The sequence below is a fragment of the Trifolium pratense genome, linkage group LG2 (assembly GCF_020283565.1).
Source record: "Trifolium pratense cultivar HEN17-A07 linkage group LG2, ARS_RC_1.1, whole genome shotgun sequence".
NCBI classification, from domain to species: Eukaryota; Viridiplantae; Streptophyta; class Magnoliopsida; order Fabales; family Fabaceae; genus Trifolium; species Trifolium pratense.
This window is the reverse complement of record NC_060060.1, coordinates 46,528,109-46,547,383: the sequence shown is the minus strand read 5'-3', so window position 1 is coordinate 46,547,383 and position 19,275 is coordinate 46,528,109. Positions and strand designations below refer to the sequence as shown.

Genomic DNA, 19,275 nt, shown 5'->3' with positions numbered 1-19,275 from the left:
TAACAATTTTAACAATTTTTAACAATTTTAATATTTTTTAACAATGTTAATATGGATACAAGTACTAATTAATAGTGGTAAAATTAGTTTTTTTTTGTTCCAAAAAAGTTTTCTTACCTTGCACCTTTCGTTTTATCTTTTATTATTATTATTATTATTATTATTATTATTATTATTATTATTTTTATTATTATTATTATTATTATATTTGGGTAAGTTTTTATATCTTTTTTATGATTATTATTATTATTATTATTTTTATTTTTTATATTGCTACAAGTCGTTAATCTTACGCTACCACTAATCTGATATACTCAAGCCAACGGTAAAAAAATCTATAATCTTTTTTCTCAAGCCAACGGTAAAAAAATCTAATCTTTTTCTCAAGCAACAGTATAAATAATAGTGGTAGCATTGTAATTTCCACACTGTCGTTAATCTCACGCTTTCACTAACCTTCATCTTCAACAATCTCTACACAATCGAAAGCTACATCTCAAAATTAGGGTTCAATTTTTCTTCATCCTTCGAACCCTAATCTCATCAATTAGGGTTTCCACGTAGTTCAATTCATCTCCACACTTCTTGATCGCACATTCCTATTTTCTTCGTAACACAATTTCAATCTCTCGCACATTTTTGATTTGAAATCCCAATTCAATTTGTGAAACCCTCGTTTCTTCAAATTGAAACAAAAGAGAGTGTCTTAGAGAGGTTGAATTTCCGATTCTAGTTTCAATTCGGAAGAAACGATCGAGTTTTTTGAGGAATTCAGTTATTGATTTCTATGGATTTCGACGGTGGTAACAAGCGTGTTTATAACCGACTCGGTGGTTCTACCGGTGGCGGTGATTCAAGGAATCAGAAAGTGTGTTTTCAATGGCAAGCGGGGAAGTGTAATCGTTATCCATGTCCATTTTTGCATAGTGAGTTACCTACTTCTAATGGTAATGGTGCACCTTCAAAGCGGCCTTATGCTGATAATAATTCGGGTTTTTCGGGGAACCGACGTGGTGGTGGTTCGAGTTTTAATACATGGGGGCCAGGGCGTGGTGGTGGACGTGGTCGCGGTGGTGGACGTGGTGCTGTTGGAGGTGGTGGTAGGGGTGTTGTGAATGTTGAAAAAGTTTGCACTTATTGGATTCAAGGAACTTGTAGTTATGGAGATCGGTGTAAGTTTCTTCATTCTTGGAGTTTAGGGGATGGCTTTTCTTTATTGACACAGCTTGAAGGACATAAGAAGGTAAAGGAAAAAGTTTTAATTTATTAATTTTGTATAAATATGTTATTGTAGTTTAGATTCATGTTGATGGTGAAACCTATGGATGCCAACTTGTTTTGAATTTCATAATGCACACACACACACACACACACACACACACACATTACAATAACAATTGTTTCGAATTTCATGTTTATAATTTTGATTATGTTTTGAATGGTGGATAACTGAATATGTTACTATGCTTATTGGTTTATTGTGAAGTGTTTAAAAGGCAAATGTTAACAAGTGATGACATTTGGTTAAGTTTGAACTTTGAAAAATTTTAAGATTTATTTTAATGAAAAGTGTATTTTTTTCAAGTTATTAATGTACTAAATGCTTGACGGTTAATTAATATATATTGATTTCTTAACCTGTGTTTATAGGTATCTTGTTAGCAATACCCCGAAATTAATTATGTGTATGAGTGTAGTTTTGGGTAATGAATTGATGGGATGGGTTTTGGTTTTGTGAATGAACAGGTTGTGAGTGGAATTGCTATGCCTTCTGGTTCGGATAAGCTTTATACTGGAAGTACTGATGAGACAGTAAGGGCTTGGGACTGCCAGTCTGGACAGGTTGTTACTATTTTTCATATTGTTTTATATTAATTTTTTGTTTTAGTTTTAAATACACAAACAACTCTTTTTCGAATGTTAAGACTTGATTTTGTATCAGCGAAAAAGGAGTGATTTTTTAATGTTTATTTGGACTAGGTGAAGCATGTCTTCCTCTTTTACCTAACTTATATGCGGAAGTTAGGTCAAATATTATACTCGTATCATTAATATAACTTTTATTTGTTACTTAGTTGTTGGTTTCGTGATCAAATCATTAAAATACTTGAATTTTATAACTGAAAGCTAATTATATGGTTCTCTTAAAATAATGCTGTCTAGCTGAAATAGAAGCTCTAGATGATACTATAACTTTGCCTCTTCCCTTCTCCAATTCCAATTTTTTTTGCTCACACCTTGTGCTTATGCTTACTTTGTCTATACTTTTTGCAGTGTATAGCTGTGATCAACCTTGGTGGTGAAGTAGGTTGTATGATCAGTGAAGGTCCCTGGCTTTTTGTAGGCATACCCAATTTTGTTAAGGTAATAAAGGGCTAACAGGCCTTTGTATTTTTCCTGTTAATTTTTTTTTATCAAGTACATCAACTCTAATTTAGTGATAGGTTTTTGTTAAGATATGGTTTTTGTACCACTTGTAGCATCATGATTGATATCCTGTTTTGTTGGTCTCATTGGTTTTCAGGCCTGGAATACACAAAATTCCATGGAGATAAGTCTAGATGGCCCTGTCGGACAAGTTTATGCACTTGTTGTGATTAATGATATGCTATTTGCCGGTACGCAGGTAATATTTTTCTTCCATTGGCAACACATTTGGTTTTCCAAATTCTATTGTGTATACCTATTTCAATGCAAAAAAATAAAAAAAAGATAATCTGTCCAAAAGAGGTTCACATATAGAGGCCATCCTGCCTCTATCCCTGTTGGCAATTAAATATTTTTTGGGCCGGCTGATCCGCTATCCCCGTTTGAAAACTGTGGTCTTTTCCCCTAGGACCTTAGGGCATATTTTAATGATATTTAATATGTTTTTTTTTTTTGGTTTGAAATCAACTTAATATATATATATATATATATATATATATATATATATATATATATATATATATATATATATATATATATATATATATATATTTTTGGTATTCAATCAACTTAATAATTAATTGCAAGTGAAATATTGCTCTTTCAGGATGGAGCTATACTACTATGGAGGTTTAATGTAGCTGCCAACTGTTTCGAGCCTGCTGCATCGCTGAAAGGCCACACACGTGGTGTTGTTTCATTGGTTGTTGGAGCTAATAGACTGTATTCTGGTTCAATGGATAATACTATTAGAGTAAGTCTACATAAGCTCTCATCAATAATCATTTCCTTTATATTCTTTTATACCAATGTGGAAGTAGGTTTTGGTCTCTTGATTTTAATTTGGATTTATTTGTTTCATCTGGTTGTTACTTTCAGGTGTGGAACATTGAAACTTTGCAGTGTTTACAGACACTGACCGAGCACACATCTGTTGTGATGTCCGTTCTTTGCTGGGATCAGTTCCTTATATCTTGTTCATTAGACAAAACAGTGAAGGTTGGTTTCTCACTGTTTGCTGATATTTTTGTCATTTGTTGTGCCCTGTTTTGATTGTATTTGTTATGATTTATGCAGGTGTGGTTTGCTACAGAAACTGGAAATTTGGAAGTGACATATACTCACCCTGAAGAACATGTATGTATGATTTTATTTATTTTCCCCCCTGTATAGTGTTGATCTTGATCTAGCAACTACCCTTATGAACTAAACAAATATCAACATCACAAAATGTACATAGTTTAGAAAATATAAAAACCTTGCGCTAGTTTCTGATCAGAAATGCTAATATATTTATCAATGTATGAATGTATTAGCTTATGTTTTAGATTCATCCCTTCGTGATACATCCCAAGTAATATTTTAAATGTTTCACAAGATTATTTTTAAATGGGAAAAGAAAATTTTCTTTATCTTTTCACCAACATTCCTTGTCCTTTGGTGAGATGTTTGAAAATTTTCTGTTTACAATGTGTACCCTGCATCATCATTTTCACTGAGAATTGTCTATTGCTCCCATGTAGCAGTTCCTTTTCCTGTTTAGACATTTTTAAAAGTAGTTACTTGTACATAAAAAGTGGCTAATGGCATTTGTTAGTGTGTGTGTAGTGGTTTTAATGATTTTTCTGATTACGTTATGATATGTTTGTAGGGTATACTCACCCTCTGTGGGATGCATGATTCACACGGCAAGCCCATATTGATGTGCTCTTGCAATGATAACACTGTTCGCCTCTATGATCTGCCATCGTAAGTATTTAACTTCCTATTCTTGCTCTTGTTATATTTGTTACTCACGATACCTCAAAATTTATGTATTTGTATGGTATACAAAATACAAAAGAAGCTTGTTTTATTGTGCAAAATTATTAGAGAAATGTTTCTTGACAGTTTTTGACTTCAAAACTGTATATTCATATGGTTTCCACTTTTTATATTATTCTCTCTCTCCTAGGGTCCAACGTGAACACTTCTTCGGAATTTTGTGTCAAAATAATCACTGAAATTATTAATGCCATATGTGGATTTGTCCTTTGGGTTAATTTTTTTTTTTTTTTTTTTATGAAAAGTTTAGTGGGTGTATATTCACCGAAGTGAATAGAGGGTATAACTATTTTCTCTTTTTACCATGAGAAAAGTTCTAATTCATGATATAATATGGTAGTTTCTAAGCTTAGTTTTTGTTATTACAGTTGGGAACTCCATATAACTTTTTGGCCCCCATTTTCTTTTTCAGATTTGCAGAGAGAGGTAAAATATTCAACAAACAAGAAGTGCGGGCAATTCAGACCGGTCCTGGTAGCATATTCTTCACCGGTGATGGTACCGGCCAAGTGAGAGTGTGGAATTGGATACCTGAGCCAGCGGCTAATAGCACCCAATAAAGTGGCGCCCACTTATAATGTGTTCCAATTAATTGTTTCAGTAGTTTTTTTGATCTTCCTTTTTGTAATTTTTTATCTGCAAGAAGGGAATTCAGGGTGAAGTTGGGATTGCAGAGTAAAAAATAAGTGCTGAAATGAATCCTGGATTCTCTGCAGCCATCCATCCTATGCAACCATTCATTCATGAACTGAACAGGCTGTACTGCATCAGAGGATCCTTCCGGGGTAGAGCATTTTCATTTATCTGGGGTAGAACGAAAAGGAAACGTGTAATCTATGTTTGCGGGATTAGTCTTGTTTTTTTAGAATGTGAGATGTGGTTTTGGTGTTAAGTGAGTATCCTTGGCACAAAGTTTGCTTTAGTAGGCATGCTAATTAAGAATGTAACATTTTGCGAAATTACAACATTATTTAGCATTCATGGCATAACACCTTTTAATGCGTATAGCGTATATATATAACATCAAGTAATTTCAAGTTGCTTGGTATTTACAAAGTAACCAAAGATATGTGTTTTGAATTGTTCTCTATTGTATTTGGTTTTTCTTAGAAAAGTGGTGTATTTACCTATGGATCTTGGAAAAGTGGTGTATTTAACTATTGATTAAGAGTTTAAGCATTTGTTGTATGAGTTAGTTTATGTCAACAAAGTTGATTTTCTTATGATTTTACAAAATCAAGGTTATCATGTCGGCAATTCTTGTTTGTTTTTTTTTTTTTTTTAAAAAAATCAGTTTTATATTTTCGTTGCAAAATACTAGTATATAAGAAAACTAATTAATTAGGAAACAAAGTATTTTCACACAATACTTAGTTTCCTAAAAAGTCTAGCACCAGAGACTCTGGCTATTTTGAAAAGAGTTCAAAAAATCATGCATAGTAATGTGGCGTCTTCTAGGTCTCAGATGTAGTATTTATCTTATGTAATTATCTCATGCATAACATAGCAAGTGTAATTATCTTATGGTGAGCACTCCGGTACACGTCTTATGTGGATGTGTACCGGTACACTATTGAGGTGTATAATTTTAATTGGTCCACGTATAATGATAATTTAACATGTCATTTAAAGACTTATTTAAATAGAAGTTTTCTAAATTACTCTTTTAATTTACAAAAATTTCAAAATGGAGATTATTGTAATTTAGAAACCTTAAAAAAGAAAGTAAATATCTCGCCTCTCTCTCTCCTTTAATCTTGGATTCTGGTTTTAACTTTTAATATATGTATTTTTTTTCCATCAATTTCTATTTATTTTTTTTGTAATTATAGCACCCATTGAATTCAGTCTGATCTCTTTTTTTTCCATTAAGTTTATATTTTTATTTGATATCTGCAATTTCGTGATTTTTCAATGTCTGACCAATGGATTTTTTTTTTAGGCTGTGGGTGTTGGATTTTTTGTTTTAGGTTTATTAAGTATTAGGGGTCATAGAAAATTGCCCTTATTTTTGTTTTTTCTAGTGGGGTTAGGATGAAACACGAAACTAAAGAATTTTGAAACCGAAAATTAAAGAGAATTGAAATCTCATGATAAATTTGAACTGGCTTAGTTTAAGACAAAAATTTGAGAGTAGAAACCGTATATTTGCCATGATACCATGATTATATATTGAAGGGTCGTATTTCTGAAAATCAAAGTTGAAATATGTTGTTAATTTTTGTTTAGAAAAATAGTATTTTTGAAGAAAATTAAAGTCGAAAGGTGTTGTTAATTTTTGTTTAGAAGGGTAGTATTTCTGAAGAAAATCGAAGTTGAAAGACGTTGTTGAGTTTTGCTTAGAATATTTGTATTTCTCGAAGAAAAAAATCAAAGTTAAAAGATATTATTGATTTTTGTTTTCCGTGCGTGACGGCGGAATGACATTGGGGATGTTGTTTTAGTAATAGCTTATGCTCTTTATATATATATATATATATATATATATATATATATATATATATATATATATAAAACAAAGGGTTAAATATGTTTTTGGTCTTATAGTTTCCCATAATTTTCGTTTTAGTCCCTAAAGTTTGTTTTCACACTTTTTAGTCCCTGAAGTTTCATCGGTCAATGTTTTTAGTCCCTACTTTTCATTCAACTCGTGCGTACCATTTGAAATTTTAATTTTTTTCCGCGGTCATGATTAGTACATTATATGAATATTTGTTACTAAAGTTTAAATTTTTTTTAACAAAAGATGAATTAAATATGAATTTATTAGTTATTTGCACATAAAGTTTAATATATATTTACGGTTGAACCATTAATATATATAATTATTAAAATACATTTTTTTTTACAAAAAAACTTATAATTCTTAATATGTTTATATATTATTGTAATACTGTTAATTTTTAGTGTTTCCTAATATATTTTATTGGTTAAATAAATTTAATTTTTTGTCTTCATAAAAATATGTCATGCTTTCATCCCTACAAATTGTTGATGCATGCAATTATCGCCATGTTGTTAAGTTGATGTGTATTTATGATAATTTTGCAAATACGTGTTGAACATTATAAAAAGTTTGTTCAAAAATAAGGAGCTCAATATTTGGTTTTTAAGTCAAAATATTTGTTACTTTTATCTTCATATTTTGATTTCAAAAACTCATATTTAATTCATTTTATTTTGAAAAATGCTAAAGTTTTGTAAATGAACTTTTTAGATTGTTCTATAAATGTTTGATTGTCGAAATTTAAATTCATAAGTTATTGTTAGTTCAATTAGGTGATATTGAACGACTTCATTGAGAATATTAGAAATCCTTAACGAAAGTAAGTATACTTATAATGATAGTAATTTTGAAAGAAATCAAACTTGAAAGATGTTGTTAACTTTTGTTTATAAAGATAGTATTTTTGAAAAAAATCGAAGTTGAAAGATGTTGTTGATTTTTGTTTAGAAATGTAGTATTTTTAAAGAAAATCGAAGTTGAAAGATATTGTTGATTTTTGTTTAGAAATATAGTATTTTTGAAGAAAATCGAAGTTGAAAGATATTGTTGATTTTTAGAATGGTAGTATTTCTGAAGAAAATCAAAAATGAAATATGTTAATTTTTGTTTACTATGATGGCAGAATGACATTAAGGAATAAAGTTGGGATTTTGTTTTACATCTTTACTTTTATTACTTTAACAAGATGATTATTTGTCTTGTTGGTAAGTTGTATGTGTTGTTAACGTATGGTCATGGGTTCTGATTCTAATCCAGATAAATTATAATACAGACCACTTCATTAAGTGGTCCATGGTGGACCAGTCATTAATAACATTATAACGAATATAAATTTTACAAAATTCACCGTTGGATTGAAAGTTTATATCATATAGATCATCCATAAAAAATTTTAGAAAAATCGAAAGTTTATATCATATATATATATATATATATATATATATATATATATATCAATAACATATAAAATGATTTTCAATTTTTCTAATTTTTTTTATAGATGATCTATATAATATAAACTTTCAATCTAACGGTAAGTTTTGTAAAATATGTATTCGGTAAATCACTTGTCCACGGTGGACCACTCGTGAAGGCGGTCCACCATAGCATTAGCCTTCTAATCCATCCTAGGCCAAATTTTGTTTTACTATTTTTTTACTAAATTTTTAGTCTTTACAAAATTAGAATCTTTTGGTCTAGTGGTGAAAGGTTTGGGTAGTCGCTTGAGGTCATGGGGTAGTGGTAAAAATGTCTATTTGGATTAAATTATTTCTAAACTTATAAAAAAAATAACTTATGCAAATAAATATTTGTTAAATCTCAACTATAACTGAAATAACAGTTACTTAAAATTTCTTCATGAACCAATTTTTATTTTGCTTTTATTTTTTAGCTTATGAAAAATATTTTTTACAAACAACTAAACTTTGATTTATAAGTTGCTTAAAAAAATATTAATTTACAAGTTTTCCCTAGTGAAAATGGTGAAGGCTAACATGCACAAATGTCTTAAGTAGTGCACGTGTGCTTGTTAAAATTATACAAAATTCACCGTTGGATTGAAAGTTTATATCATATAGATCATTCATACAAATTTTTCATAAATTCTTTGACAAGCTTATAAATAATATATAAGAGCTTATTTATTTTTCCAAGTTTAAAAATAAGTCAATAAGTTTTATCCTTAAATCATATTTAACCCTACGAACCTACTAATTTCAAAAATCCTAACTCAACTCTTAACGCCGATATTAAATCATATTTCAATTAGATTGTTCAAAATCACTTAATTGGGATGACATACAGTAGATACTTAGAAATTGTAATTTTGATAATCTAATGGTTAGTCGAACAGATTGTGGTACCATCCGCGGGATTTCTGTAAATACCTGAAATGGAATGATGGCAGAAAGAATTTCGATACAAGCATAACGACTGTGACAAGGGAAATCAATTTTCTATGAAACAATTCAATACCACCTAGTTGGAATGACACACGTATGATTCAAATTTTTGACAATATAAACGCCTCAATATCAACTAGTTTGATTAATTGTTATTCAAAAAACCTAGTTATCAAGAACTGATAATTAAGTCTCTACCATCTTTTTTTTTTTTGTCAATAGTCTCTACCAATTCTACCATAAGAACTAAGGAAATAAATTGACCAAATTTGAAATGGAAAATATTTAAGAATTTAAATGTCGACAATCTACCGTGATGTTATTTTGAAAATTCAATTTTTTTATATATTTAAAATTGTAAGTTACTATAATGTTATTTTGGATAAATAATTTTTGTTGGTACTACAATGTTATTTTGGAACTTCAATTTTTTATTTTTTTTTTATGCTTAAAATTGTTCGGTACAATCGTTATGTTTTAAACCGCACCAACCGAACCGATCCAAACCGCATTGGTTTGGTTTGGTTTGGTTTGGATGACTTTTTAAAAATCAACCGAACCAAACCGAACCGCATGCATTTTTATCTCGCGGTTAGGATGACTTTTATGCTCAAAACCGAACCAAACCGCACCGCGATCACCCCTAAATCTAACGGTTCAACATCAACTAATTAGATTAACAATTACAATAAAATATTTAAGCATATTAAAAAATTTAAGTTTTTTTGTACAAAAAAATAATTATATGTGTTAATGGTTAAACTGTAAATAAATATTAAACTTTGTAAATTAATAATATTAAAAAAAATGAAAGAAAATAATAATAATAATAATAATAATATAAAAAAATTGTTTAAATCATACGTTTTTTTTTTATAGAAAATACAATGTGTTGAGTGTTGTTAAAATACTAAAATTATATTATTTTAAAGGATATTAAATAATATTAAATTATTTGAATCTTGTTAAAAAAATGTGACATAGATTAAAAGATTTGATGCATGTTTTGATTTATTGTGGAACATGATTGATTGACTATATTTATGTGAATGATACATTTATAAATATTAAAAAGTTGTGTCTAATGATGAAAACTTAATAAAGAAACGAAATTTACATTAAATGGTTGACACATATTAACCACCTCAGCGGTGTACCGGTACACATCCACATAATATGTGTACCGAAGAATTCACCTTATCTTATGTATATATAAAATCTTTTTTTTTGGTTTTCTTAATCAGTGCCCGGGGGCACCGGTCAGCATGTCCCTTGTTTTTTTTTTTCTTAGGGGATATACAGATTTTATGGTAGTGCATCCATACACAATCACTCTCTTCTTCCATTTCTCTCTCATCTCTATGCTATCTCTCCACTCCTGTAAATTTTTTTCTTCATCTGCATTAAAAAGAATAACTTTTTTCTTCCTCCATGAAACCCATTTCATAGTCATTTTCCTCGCACTGCATATTAAATCTCATTTTGTTTGTAAACAAAAAAAAAACTTGTATTATCAAAATGGGTGGAAAGACATTCATTTATTTTTATTCATCTGCCCATAAGCATATAAATGTTGAAAATTGTTGGAAAGAGAGATTAACACTCATTTTTTTAAAGGATTTCAAAAGGGAAAACCAAACCACTTTCACTAATTTATGTTAACTTATAGTAAATTGGAGATTTTCTTCTTAAATTGCAACTAAATCAACACTTCATTTTGTCTATGAACACTTCATTTCTCACAAAATCAAACATGTACTATTATGGGGTTTGGAAATTGAGATTAGGATGGACAGTGGGTGAGTGGAGGAGGTGGAATTCGGTCTTCCATGATTGAGTTTGTGGAAGTGCGAAATTGTTGAGTTATAATTGAAACGGTGGGTGGAGAAAGACAAGAAGAGAAAAGAGTGATATTGTGTAAATGGACTACCATAAAGTTTCTAGAAAATTTCTCATCCCACTACCCACTTTCTCACCACACTCCTGTAAATTCCATTTTTGCCCTTGGTCAAAAAATTCGGAACGCGTTTTCCGAATTTTTTTAGTTCAAATTTGGAAAAAATTCGGAAAACACATTCCGAAGTTGTTTTTGAAGGCAAAAAAAATTCGGAAAACGCGTTCCGAATTTTTTGACCAAGGGCAAAAATGGAATTTCTAGGGGTGTGGTGAGAAAGTGGGTAGGTGGGATGAGAAATTTTCAAGTTTGTATACCTACTAAATCAATGGTTAAAATTGATGGGTCCAAGATGGACCAATACATGTTTGATATTTTCTCTTCCCAGTGAATCTTTTATCCCCCTGAATTTCCAATTTTGTCCTTGAAAAAACTTTGGTTCGTAGAAACCGAATTTTTTTTTTGCCTTGAAAACAAATTTCGGTTTCTAAAAACCGAAATTTACTCTGAATTTGCACTAGAAAAAATTCGGTTTCTGCGAACCGAATTTTTCTGCAAGGGCAAAATTAGAATATTGGGGGTATAAAAGATTCATCGGACGGGAAGAGAAAATATCTACATGTTTTTGTCCAGGCTAAACGGACCTTCTTTGCTTATATAAATCATTTGTTATGTGAGCTAGTTCATCCAATGTTACATACTATGAAGCTCTTACCTACCACAAAACAACCTTTATGGAAACATTCCTCATGGAATATGGCAAATGGACCTTAAAGTATTTGTCACTTGCAAATAATAACTTTAGTGGTTCCATCCCATAAAGTATTTTCAAGTCACGAAACTTAGAGTTTCTACATCTTCAAGAAAGTGGCCTTTCTGGCTTCATGCCTAAGGAATTTGAGATGTTGGATAATTTGATAGATCTTGCTATTGGTACTGCAATCTTATTATGTCTATCTTTATTTCTATAGGAAAGTTGGTCAATATATCATATCTCAAGTTACATGGCAATCAACTTTTTGGCCACATTCCTCGCGAAATTGGAAATTTGGTCAACCTCGAGCAACTATATCTTGGATCTAATAGTCTTTCCGGCCCCTTTCCTCGTGAAATTGGATTTCTAAAACTTATTGAACTTGATTTGTCTGATAACTATATTGTTGGCACAATCCCTTCTTCAATAGGAAACTTGAGCAAATTACTTTACCTTTATAATAATAATCTTAGTGGTAGCATTCCTAATGAAGTCGTACAACTTCGTTGTCTTAAAACGATCCAATTACACACAAGACCCTGCTACAATCGTCCTAGTGAAACAGTCCTACTAATGTATTGTAAAATAGTCGAAACAGAACAATATGTATTTCATGTGTTTCAACTCAAAATATACATTCCAAGTCCTACTAATGTATTGTAAAATCGTCGAAACAACTCATTACTTTTATAAGTTCTTATTGAAGCCACTTCATTCACAATCCAAATTATAAATACACATTAAACAAGGGCATGAACAAGCAAGTATAATTAAAATTTTGTTCAAAGTAAGATAGTTTGTAAATTCTCAATCTATAGTATCTAAAGATTAAACATGACCTTAATAGCATTACCACCACGAGCACTTGTTTCAAAGGCTTCTTCCACTTCCTTTTGTGAAAATCCAAACCTATGAGTTATAAGTGGTTTTACATCAATTTTGCCACTCTTTATAAACTCAAGGCATAGAGGCCATGTATTCTTATAGCGGAAAATGCCAACCACATCAACTTCCCTGTATTATGCATAACAATACATTATTAATAAACAATGCATCATTGTCGAAAAAATTTAGGTAGTCAAAACTCAAAATAATATAACTTTTGAATGTATTTTTCTTAGTTTATGACATGAAGAAGACCCTAGTAAACTTGAATGAATATATTATTTTTGTACTTAAATATAACCCTTTATTATTATTATTATTATTATTATTATTATTATTATTATTTTTCAAATATACTCATAATTTATAGGATTTAAGAGATATGCACGGTCAGTGTAAAACAGTTTTGCACCGACATAGTGATACATAGACCAAGTCTGATTACCTTGCAGCAGCTGGTGTGAGTGGCACAGTCATTTCGGAATGTCCCATTCCGACTAGACAAACTTTGCCACCTGGTTGAGTAGCATTCAATGCTGTAGTCATGGTTTTGTTAAAACCAGCACAATCAAAGGTAACATCTACACCAGCTCCCATAACATTATGAATCTGTTTAACTTCTTCCGCTACATCCTATAAAGAAGTGTATTTGAAATTTAGTTAAACCAGTATTTGTTTATAGAAACACCAATTTCAATTTGTTTGGCACGTGACATGTCATAAACTGTTGAATGTAAATTATGTAATTATATGTGTCAGTGTCGTGTCTTTGTTGACATGTGCCATGTCATAAACTGTTTACATAAACTGGATGATATAAATGACATAAACTAGATGATAAACTGTTGACACTATTTAGAAGCTAATTTCAAGTTAAGGGAGAAAATATAAATGATATTAAGAATCTTCTGATTGAAAATACCTGAATGTTTGTTGAAACTTTAACAATGTCATCTGCACCGAGACTTTTTGCAACAGATAAACGATGGTCATCTACATCCACAACGACAATCCTAGGTGCACCAAAAGCACGAGCCGAAAGCATTGTAACAAGTCCGATAGGTCCTGCTCCCATAATCAAAACATTTGTTTCCGGTCCGATATTAGCTCGCCTACACGCATGAACACCAACACTTAATGGTTCACACATTGCCCCTTCCTCCAAGCTTACATTGTCTGGTAGTTTAAAGCATAGGTCTGCCGGATGTACTATCTGAAAAGAGAAAAGTTTAACTCAAGCATGGTTTTATTTAAGGATGATCGATTTAATCGCAGAAAAATATTGTTAGACAGTGAGTATGTGACATGCATATATACAAGTACTAGCATATGAGACCTGTGCTCAACACATGTGTGAAAACCAGTTTGGTATGAGGGTTTCTTTTTTCTTATATATAAATATAGATAGCTGAAAACTCTAACACGTGGACTGATGTGGATATGTGTTATGACTGACACATTTGAGTAGAATAGACAACTTAACATGGTACTTAAAGTCTTAAACGGCTCCGGAAAGGGTGTCATTAGGCTGAATTAAGGTTCACGGAAGAATACTAATTGATGACTGAAGCTGCCAAAGAGTAAAAGGCTACCACCGGGTTAGTGCCAATAGAGTGAAAGCCGTATGCGTAAAACTATCTTTGTTAATTATAATATTTCTCACCAGTCTTATTCTTTTGAGATTTTCCAGCAGAAAGTAAATCATCTTAGAGCACACTCATCCACTGACTATATGTTTAATATATAGCACAATTGTAGAATCAAGTGCTAAGATGAACACTGCTACTATTTAGTTGACGTGTGAATCAATATGAAGAAAGAGACATTATGTAAAAGAACAAAGAGAAGAAATCTTAGAACAAGAACGAAGATCGAATGGAATTCTATATTATCATTTTCATCAATTAGATATTTGTTGAGTATCGCTCATATTTGCTGGGGACGCTTGAGTGGGGTGTAACAGAGCAAGTGGAGCTAAAAGTGCAACAAGAGTACCAGAATGTCATCGTAGTATTTATTTATGAAGCATGGACACTTCTCCGATTAGGTGTGTCCCGGTGTCGGACACCGACGCATATGATTACATTGAATTGCCATTTTCTCAAACTATTATTGGTGTCGCCGTGTCCATGTTGTGTCTGTATCCGTGCTTCATTTCATTCTCTGTAACCCAAAAAGTTACAAAATATAAAACTACAACAGTCATTCTGTTGTCGGAGACATAAGCATAGTTGGCAAACTTTCTTATCAATTGTTGTGTTCTATAGCGTTTATTTATCCACTTCCTTAAGTGCTGGATTTTCTGTTTTAAGAATATTTGTGAAATTCTGTTAGTATTCTTCAGATTAGGATAATGCTGTACTGTTTACTGTTGATACTTTGCTTGTATCAGACTTTTAACTTCATATTGTCATTGTTCCTTGACAATCCTTATATCTAGAAATGCAGAGTAGACTTCGAATTGGACATAACAAAGACACATGGGTTTAAATTGCGGTCAGCAACCGCGATTGCGATTGCAATATAAAGGGTTTTTGCGGTGTCCGCAACAATATCACAACCGCAATTTCACCAATATCAGTCGCATTTTTCTGCAATAGAAAGGTTTGTAGCATAACCACAACCATGGATGCAACCATGCAAAGGAAATACTTTGAGAAGTTATGAATTTTTTCAACAAACCTGATTAGCCAAGGAACCATGAACTGGTGGAGTAGCAAAAAACTTCATCTCAGGGCAAAGATTATATCGACCAAGTTTGCAATGGTCACAACGCCAACAACTGATCCCAGGCTCGATCGCCACACGGTCACCAGGCACCAAACTCTGTACCTGACTACCTACTTCTTCTATTATCCCAGCACACTCATGACCAATAACCATCGGTTCTTTAACTATAAAATCGGCACATCTCATTGTCTGAAAGTAATACAATAATCAAATAAAAATTTTAACTTTTTTCTAGACAGAACATAGTTAAGTGCAGGAAATAACAGAATACAGATTATGTTGCAAATCACCTGTAGATAAAGATCATCAAACTCATCGAATCTAAATGTATACTTTTTTATTGAATATTGAAATCAGATATAACAGTAACAATATCTACCTTGAGGTAGTGAACATCACTCCCACAGATTCCAACAGCTTTCATTCTAATTCTGACATCATGTGGTCCTTCAAACATAAAAAATGAAGTAAGCCAATGATTTACATAAATATTACATTTGGATTCTCTGCAGTCGATTAATGACAATGTTTGCACAATCAATCCAAACCGTACTCAGAGTCCGTGTTGTTAAATACAGGAGATGGAGCCACTGTAGTGTGACAGACTTTTGGTCAAATGCTATAGGCACGTTGGTGTGCTCGGCAGATTTTTGGCCTTTGGCAATCTGCCATCGACAAAATTTCCTACAGTTCAAGTTTCAATTTGAGTTTAATGGATATGCTCTGTCAGTGTAAATTACTTTTACACTGTCATCCAATAGGAATCAACCATTTCTCCACGTCATACCATTAAAGTGGGATGCAGTGAGGTGATTTGGCAAAATACATGGTTGCTATTGGTTGACAGTGTACAATAATTTTACACTGTCAGTGCGTATCCTATTTTCTCTATGAATTTTGAATCCAATATATTAATTGATCCAAAGTTATGAATTGCTTGACTGTGTAAACTAAAGAGAATCCAAATACCAAATATTTTAACAATGAACTTAATCCAAAAACCATTCCCAAATTTGGAATCCAATTTATTAATTAATCCAAAGTTCAGAATCACTTGACTGTGTAAACTTGATTCATTTTTCAACTACAGAAAATACAAATCCCAAATTTTTAACAATGAACTTAATCCAAACCAAGCTATAGAATGTTGAATCATATATTTTAATCAATACAATAAGAACAATAATAATAGTAATAGAATGAAATTGATAAGGGAAAATTAAAGAAGAATACCAAGAGAAGGAAGATTGAAAGGTTGAATCTTGAGAGTGTTTAAACCAACAAGCCAAGCAGCCATGTTCTGTTGATCATCATCAACTGACATTCCACCTTTACCCATTTTTCTTAATCAATCAAACTTTTCTCCAACCTCTAATTTAGAAGCTTTTTTCCCAAAATATACCCCTCTCCCTCTCTTATTTCCCGTAATACCCCCCTCTCAATTTTTTTTCCCGTAATACACCTCTGACAGAAGACAAACTTGGTAGCACCATTTGAAATGGCTACATGGCCATGTGATAGCGCCATTTAGAATGGCTACATTGACTGAAATTTGCTTTTTTGTCTCCTTGACTGCTTTTCTGACATGTAGCCATTTGAAATGGCGCCATTGACCAAGCATAGCACCATTCCAAATGGCGCTATGTTTGGTCAATGGCGCCATTTCAAATGGCTACATGTCAGAAAAGCAGTCAAGGAGACAAAAAAGCAGATTTCAGTCAATGTAGCCATTCTAAATGGCGCTATCACATGGCCATGTAGCCATTTCAAATGGTGCTACCAAGTTTGTCTTCTGTCAGAGGTGTATTACGGGAAAAAAAATTGAGAGGGGGGTATTACGGGAAATAAGAGAGGGAGAGGGGTATATTTTGGGAAAAAAGAAGTGAGGTTTTTGCCCAAACTGCTATGACTTTAATTGGTGAATGAATGAATAAGTGCCTGGAAAACTTGTATCCATTATCCATCCGTATATTATTAAGGACATGCTAGTGCCTGGAAAACTTGTTAAACATTAAAAAAAAAAAAAAATACACCGATAGTGTAAAATAATTTTACACCGTCAACTAATACCTATCATGTTTTTCGTCGTATCACCCGACTTTCTTGATATGACATGGCAAAATAATTGTTGTTTATTGGAAGATCGTATAAAAATATTTTATATTATCGGTGCATATCAATTAAACTCTTAAAAAAAACAAATAAACATTTTATAGTATTATAAATATGTCTTAAACAATTATTCAAAATTTTTATAATTTATGGATAATAACACAATTTATGGATAGTATTATAATTTTTTTTTGTCAAAAATTTAAAAATAATTTTTTTGAACAATAGTAGGATTAAAACTCCAAACATAAAATTTTTATAAGAAACAAAACATGTCAGTGATGTCAATTTAGTTTTTTCTATAAGACCAAAAGTAAAATTTGATAATTTTATAGGATTAAAAATGAAATTTGATAATTTTATAAGGACTAAAAATACATTTACCTAAAAAATATATTGATTTTTTCAATCAATCTAAAACACCATATTGGTTTTATTAAAAATAAAAAATATTATATTGGGTTGTTCTCATCCATAATTTTTATATTTTTTCTCCGTTTGATTTCTCATCCATAATATTATGTAGTGCTTATCCTTTCTGTCACTTTTTGCTGGTATTGATAATGACTTTTAGATATACTTTGAGTGATGATGTTAAATTTTATTTTTTTTCAAATAATTTAGTGGATAGAATTTCACATGTCGTTATGTCATTACATGAGAGAGACAAAGACTTTGTGAGTTTGTGTGGTTTTTTATGGCTAATTAGTAAAATGGTCCCTTAAAGATATTTTTGGTTTTAGATTGGTCCTTAAAGAAAAAAAGGTCCAAATAGGTCCCTTAAAGAAAAAAAAGTCCGAATAGGTCCCTTAAAGAAAAAAAAGTCCGAATAGGTCCCTTAAAGACATCTCCGTTAATCAGTTTGGTCATTTTTTTTCTTTAAGGGACCAAACTGATTAACGGAGATGTCTTTAAGGGACCTATTCGGATTTTTTTTTCTTTAACGGACCTATTTGGACCTTTTTTTCTTTAAGGGACCAATCTGAAACCAAAAATGTCTTTAAGGGACCATTTTACTAATTAAGCCGTTTTTTATTTAGGGTTTGCAGAGAGAGAATGATGCACATGAGGTTTTCTTCTTGCTTGAGAAGAATGAAAAGAGTAGAATGGTAGAAACAAAAAAATATGGGTAGCAAGTTTTGTGTAGATCAGAAGATATGCAGTATTTTTGAAAGATGAAAATATTGGGAGACACTGCATGTTTGCTATTTTTTAGGGAATCAAGTTAAGAAGGTGTGACTGACTTTGGAAAACAACAAATTGAGCTATTTTTTAGGCATAAAATGAATAAGTGGGAAGAATATTAGAATTCGAATTTCAATTTCTGCATATTATATGCAATGCTCTTATCGAAGACTATTCCAATTTGAATTCTCATGAAAAATATCGATCTATATTGTAGACATATATGTGACGACAAAATCTATTAATAAAAATATATTAAGAAACAAATGTAGGTGCTTGACCAAAACTTTCAACAAAACTAGGGATAATTGGTTCAACCATGTACAAAGCAAGAACGAAAACATTGCTATGGATGAAAACTACTCGTTAGACATTTGACCAAATAGACAAGCATCATTAAATGAAAATCAATGTTCTCCAATAACTACGAAATAAATGGGTTAAAAATAAATCAAGACGGACAAGAACAAAGCAATAACTTCAAAGAACACGTAAATATGTTTTTTTATATATAAATTATATGAATATTCAACGTCCAATGAAGTTCATGTAA

At 31.3% G+C, this 19,275-nt stretch overlaps 2 protein-coding genes across 2 annotated transcripts; one reads left to right on the top strand and one right to left on the bottom strand.

Moving 5' to 3' along the window:
* Positions 1-412: 412 nt before the first annotated feature.
* LOC123905893 (zinc finger CCCH domain-containing protein 48-like) lies at positions 413-5,311 on the top strand. The gene is made up of 9 exons (XM_045955667.1): positions 413-1,243; positions 1,747-1,842; positions 2,275-2,364; positions 2,525-2,626; positions 3,035-3,181; positions 3,307-3,426; positions 3,505-3,564; positions 4,079-4,176; positions 4,664-5,311. The coding sequence occupies exons 1-9, from the start codon at positions 788-790 to the stop codon at positions 4,809-4,811; spliced, it is 1,317 nt and encodes a 438-aa protein (XP_045811623.1). The 5' UTR covers positions 413-787; the 3' UTR covers positions 4,812-5,311.
* A 7,164-nt stretch (positions 5,312-12,475) lies between these two features.
* On the bottom strand, positions 12,476-16,805 carry LOC123905892 (sorbitol dehydrogenase). The gene is made up of 6 exons (XM_045955666.1): positions 16,659-16,805; positions 15,805-15,872; positions 15,378-15,614; positions 13,618-13,908; positions 13,141-13,328; positions 12,476-12,824 (listed from the first exon to the last, which is right to left on the bottom strand). Exons 1-6 carry the CDS (start codon positions 16,762-16,764, stop codon positions 12,632-12,634), a joined length of 1,083 nt encoding a protein of 360 aa, XP_045811622.1. The 5' UTR covers positions 16,765-16,805; the 3' UTR covers positions 12,476-12,631.
* Between the last annotated feature and the right edge of the window lie 2,470 nt (positions 16,806-19,275).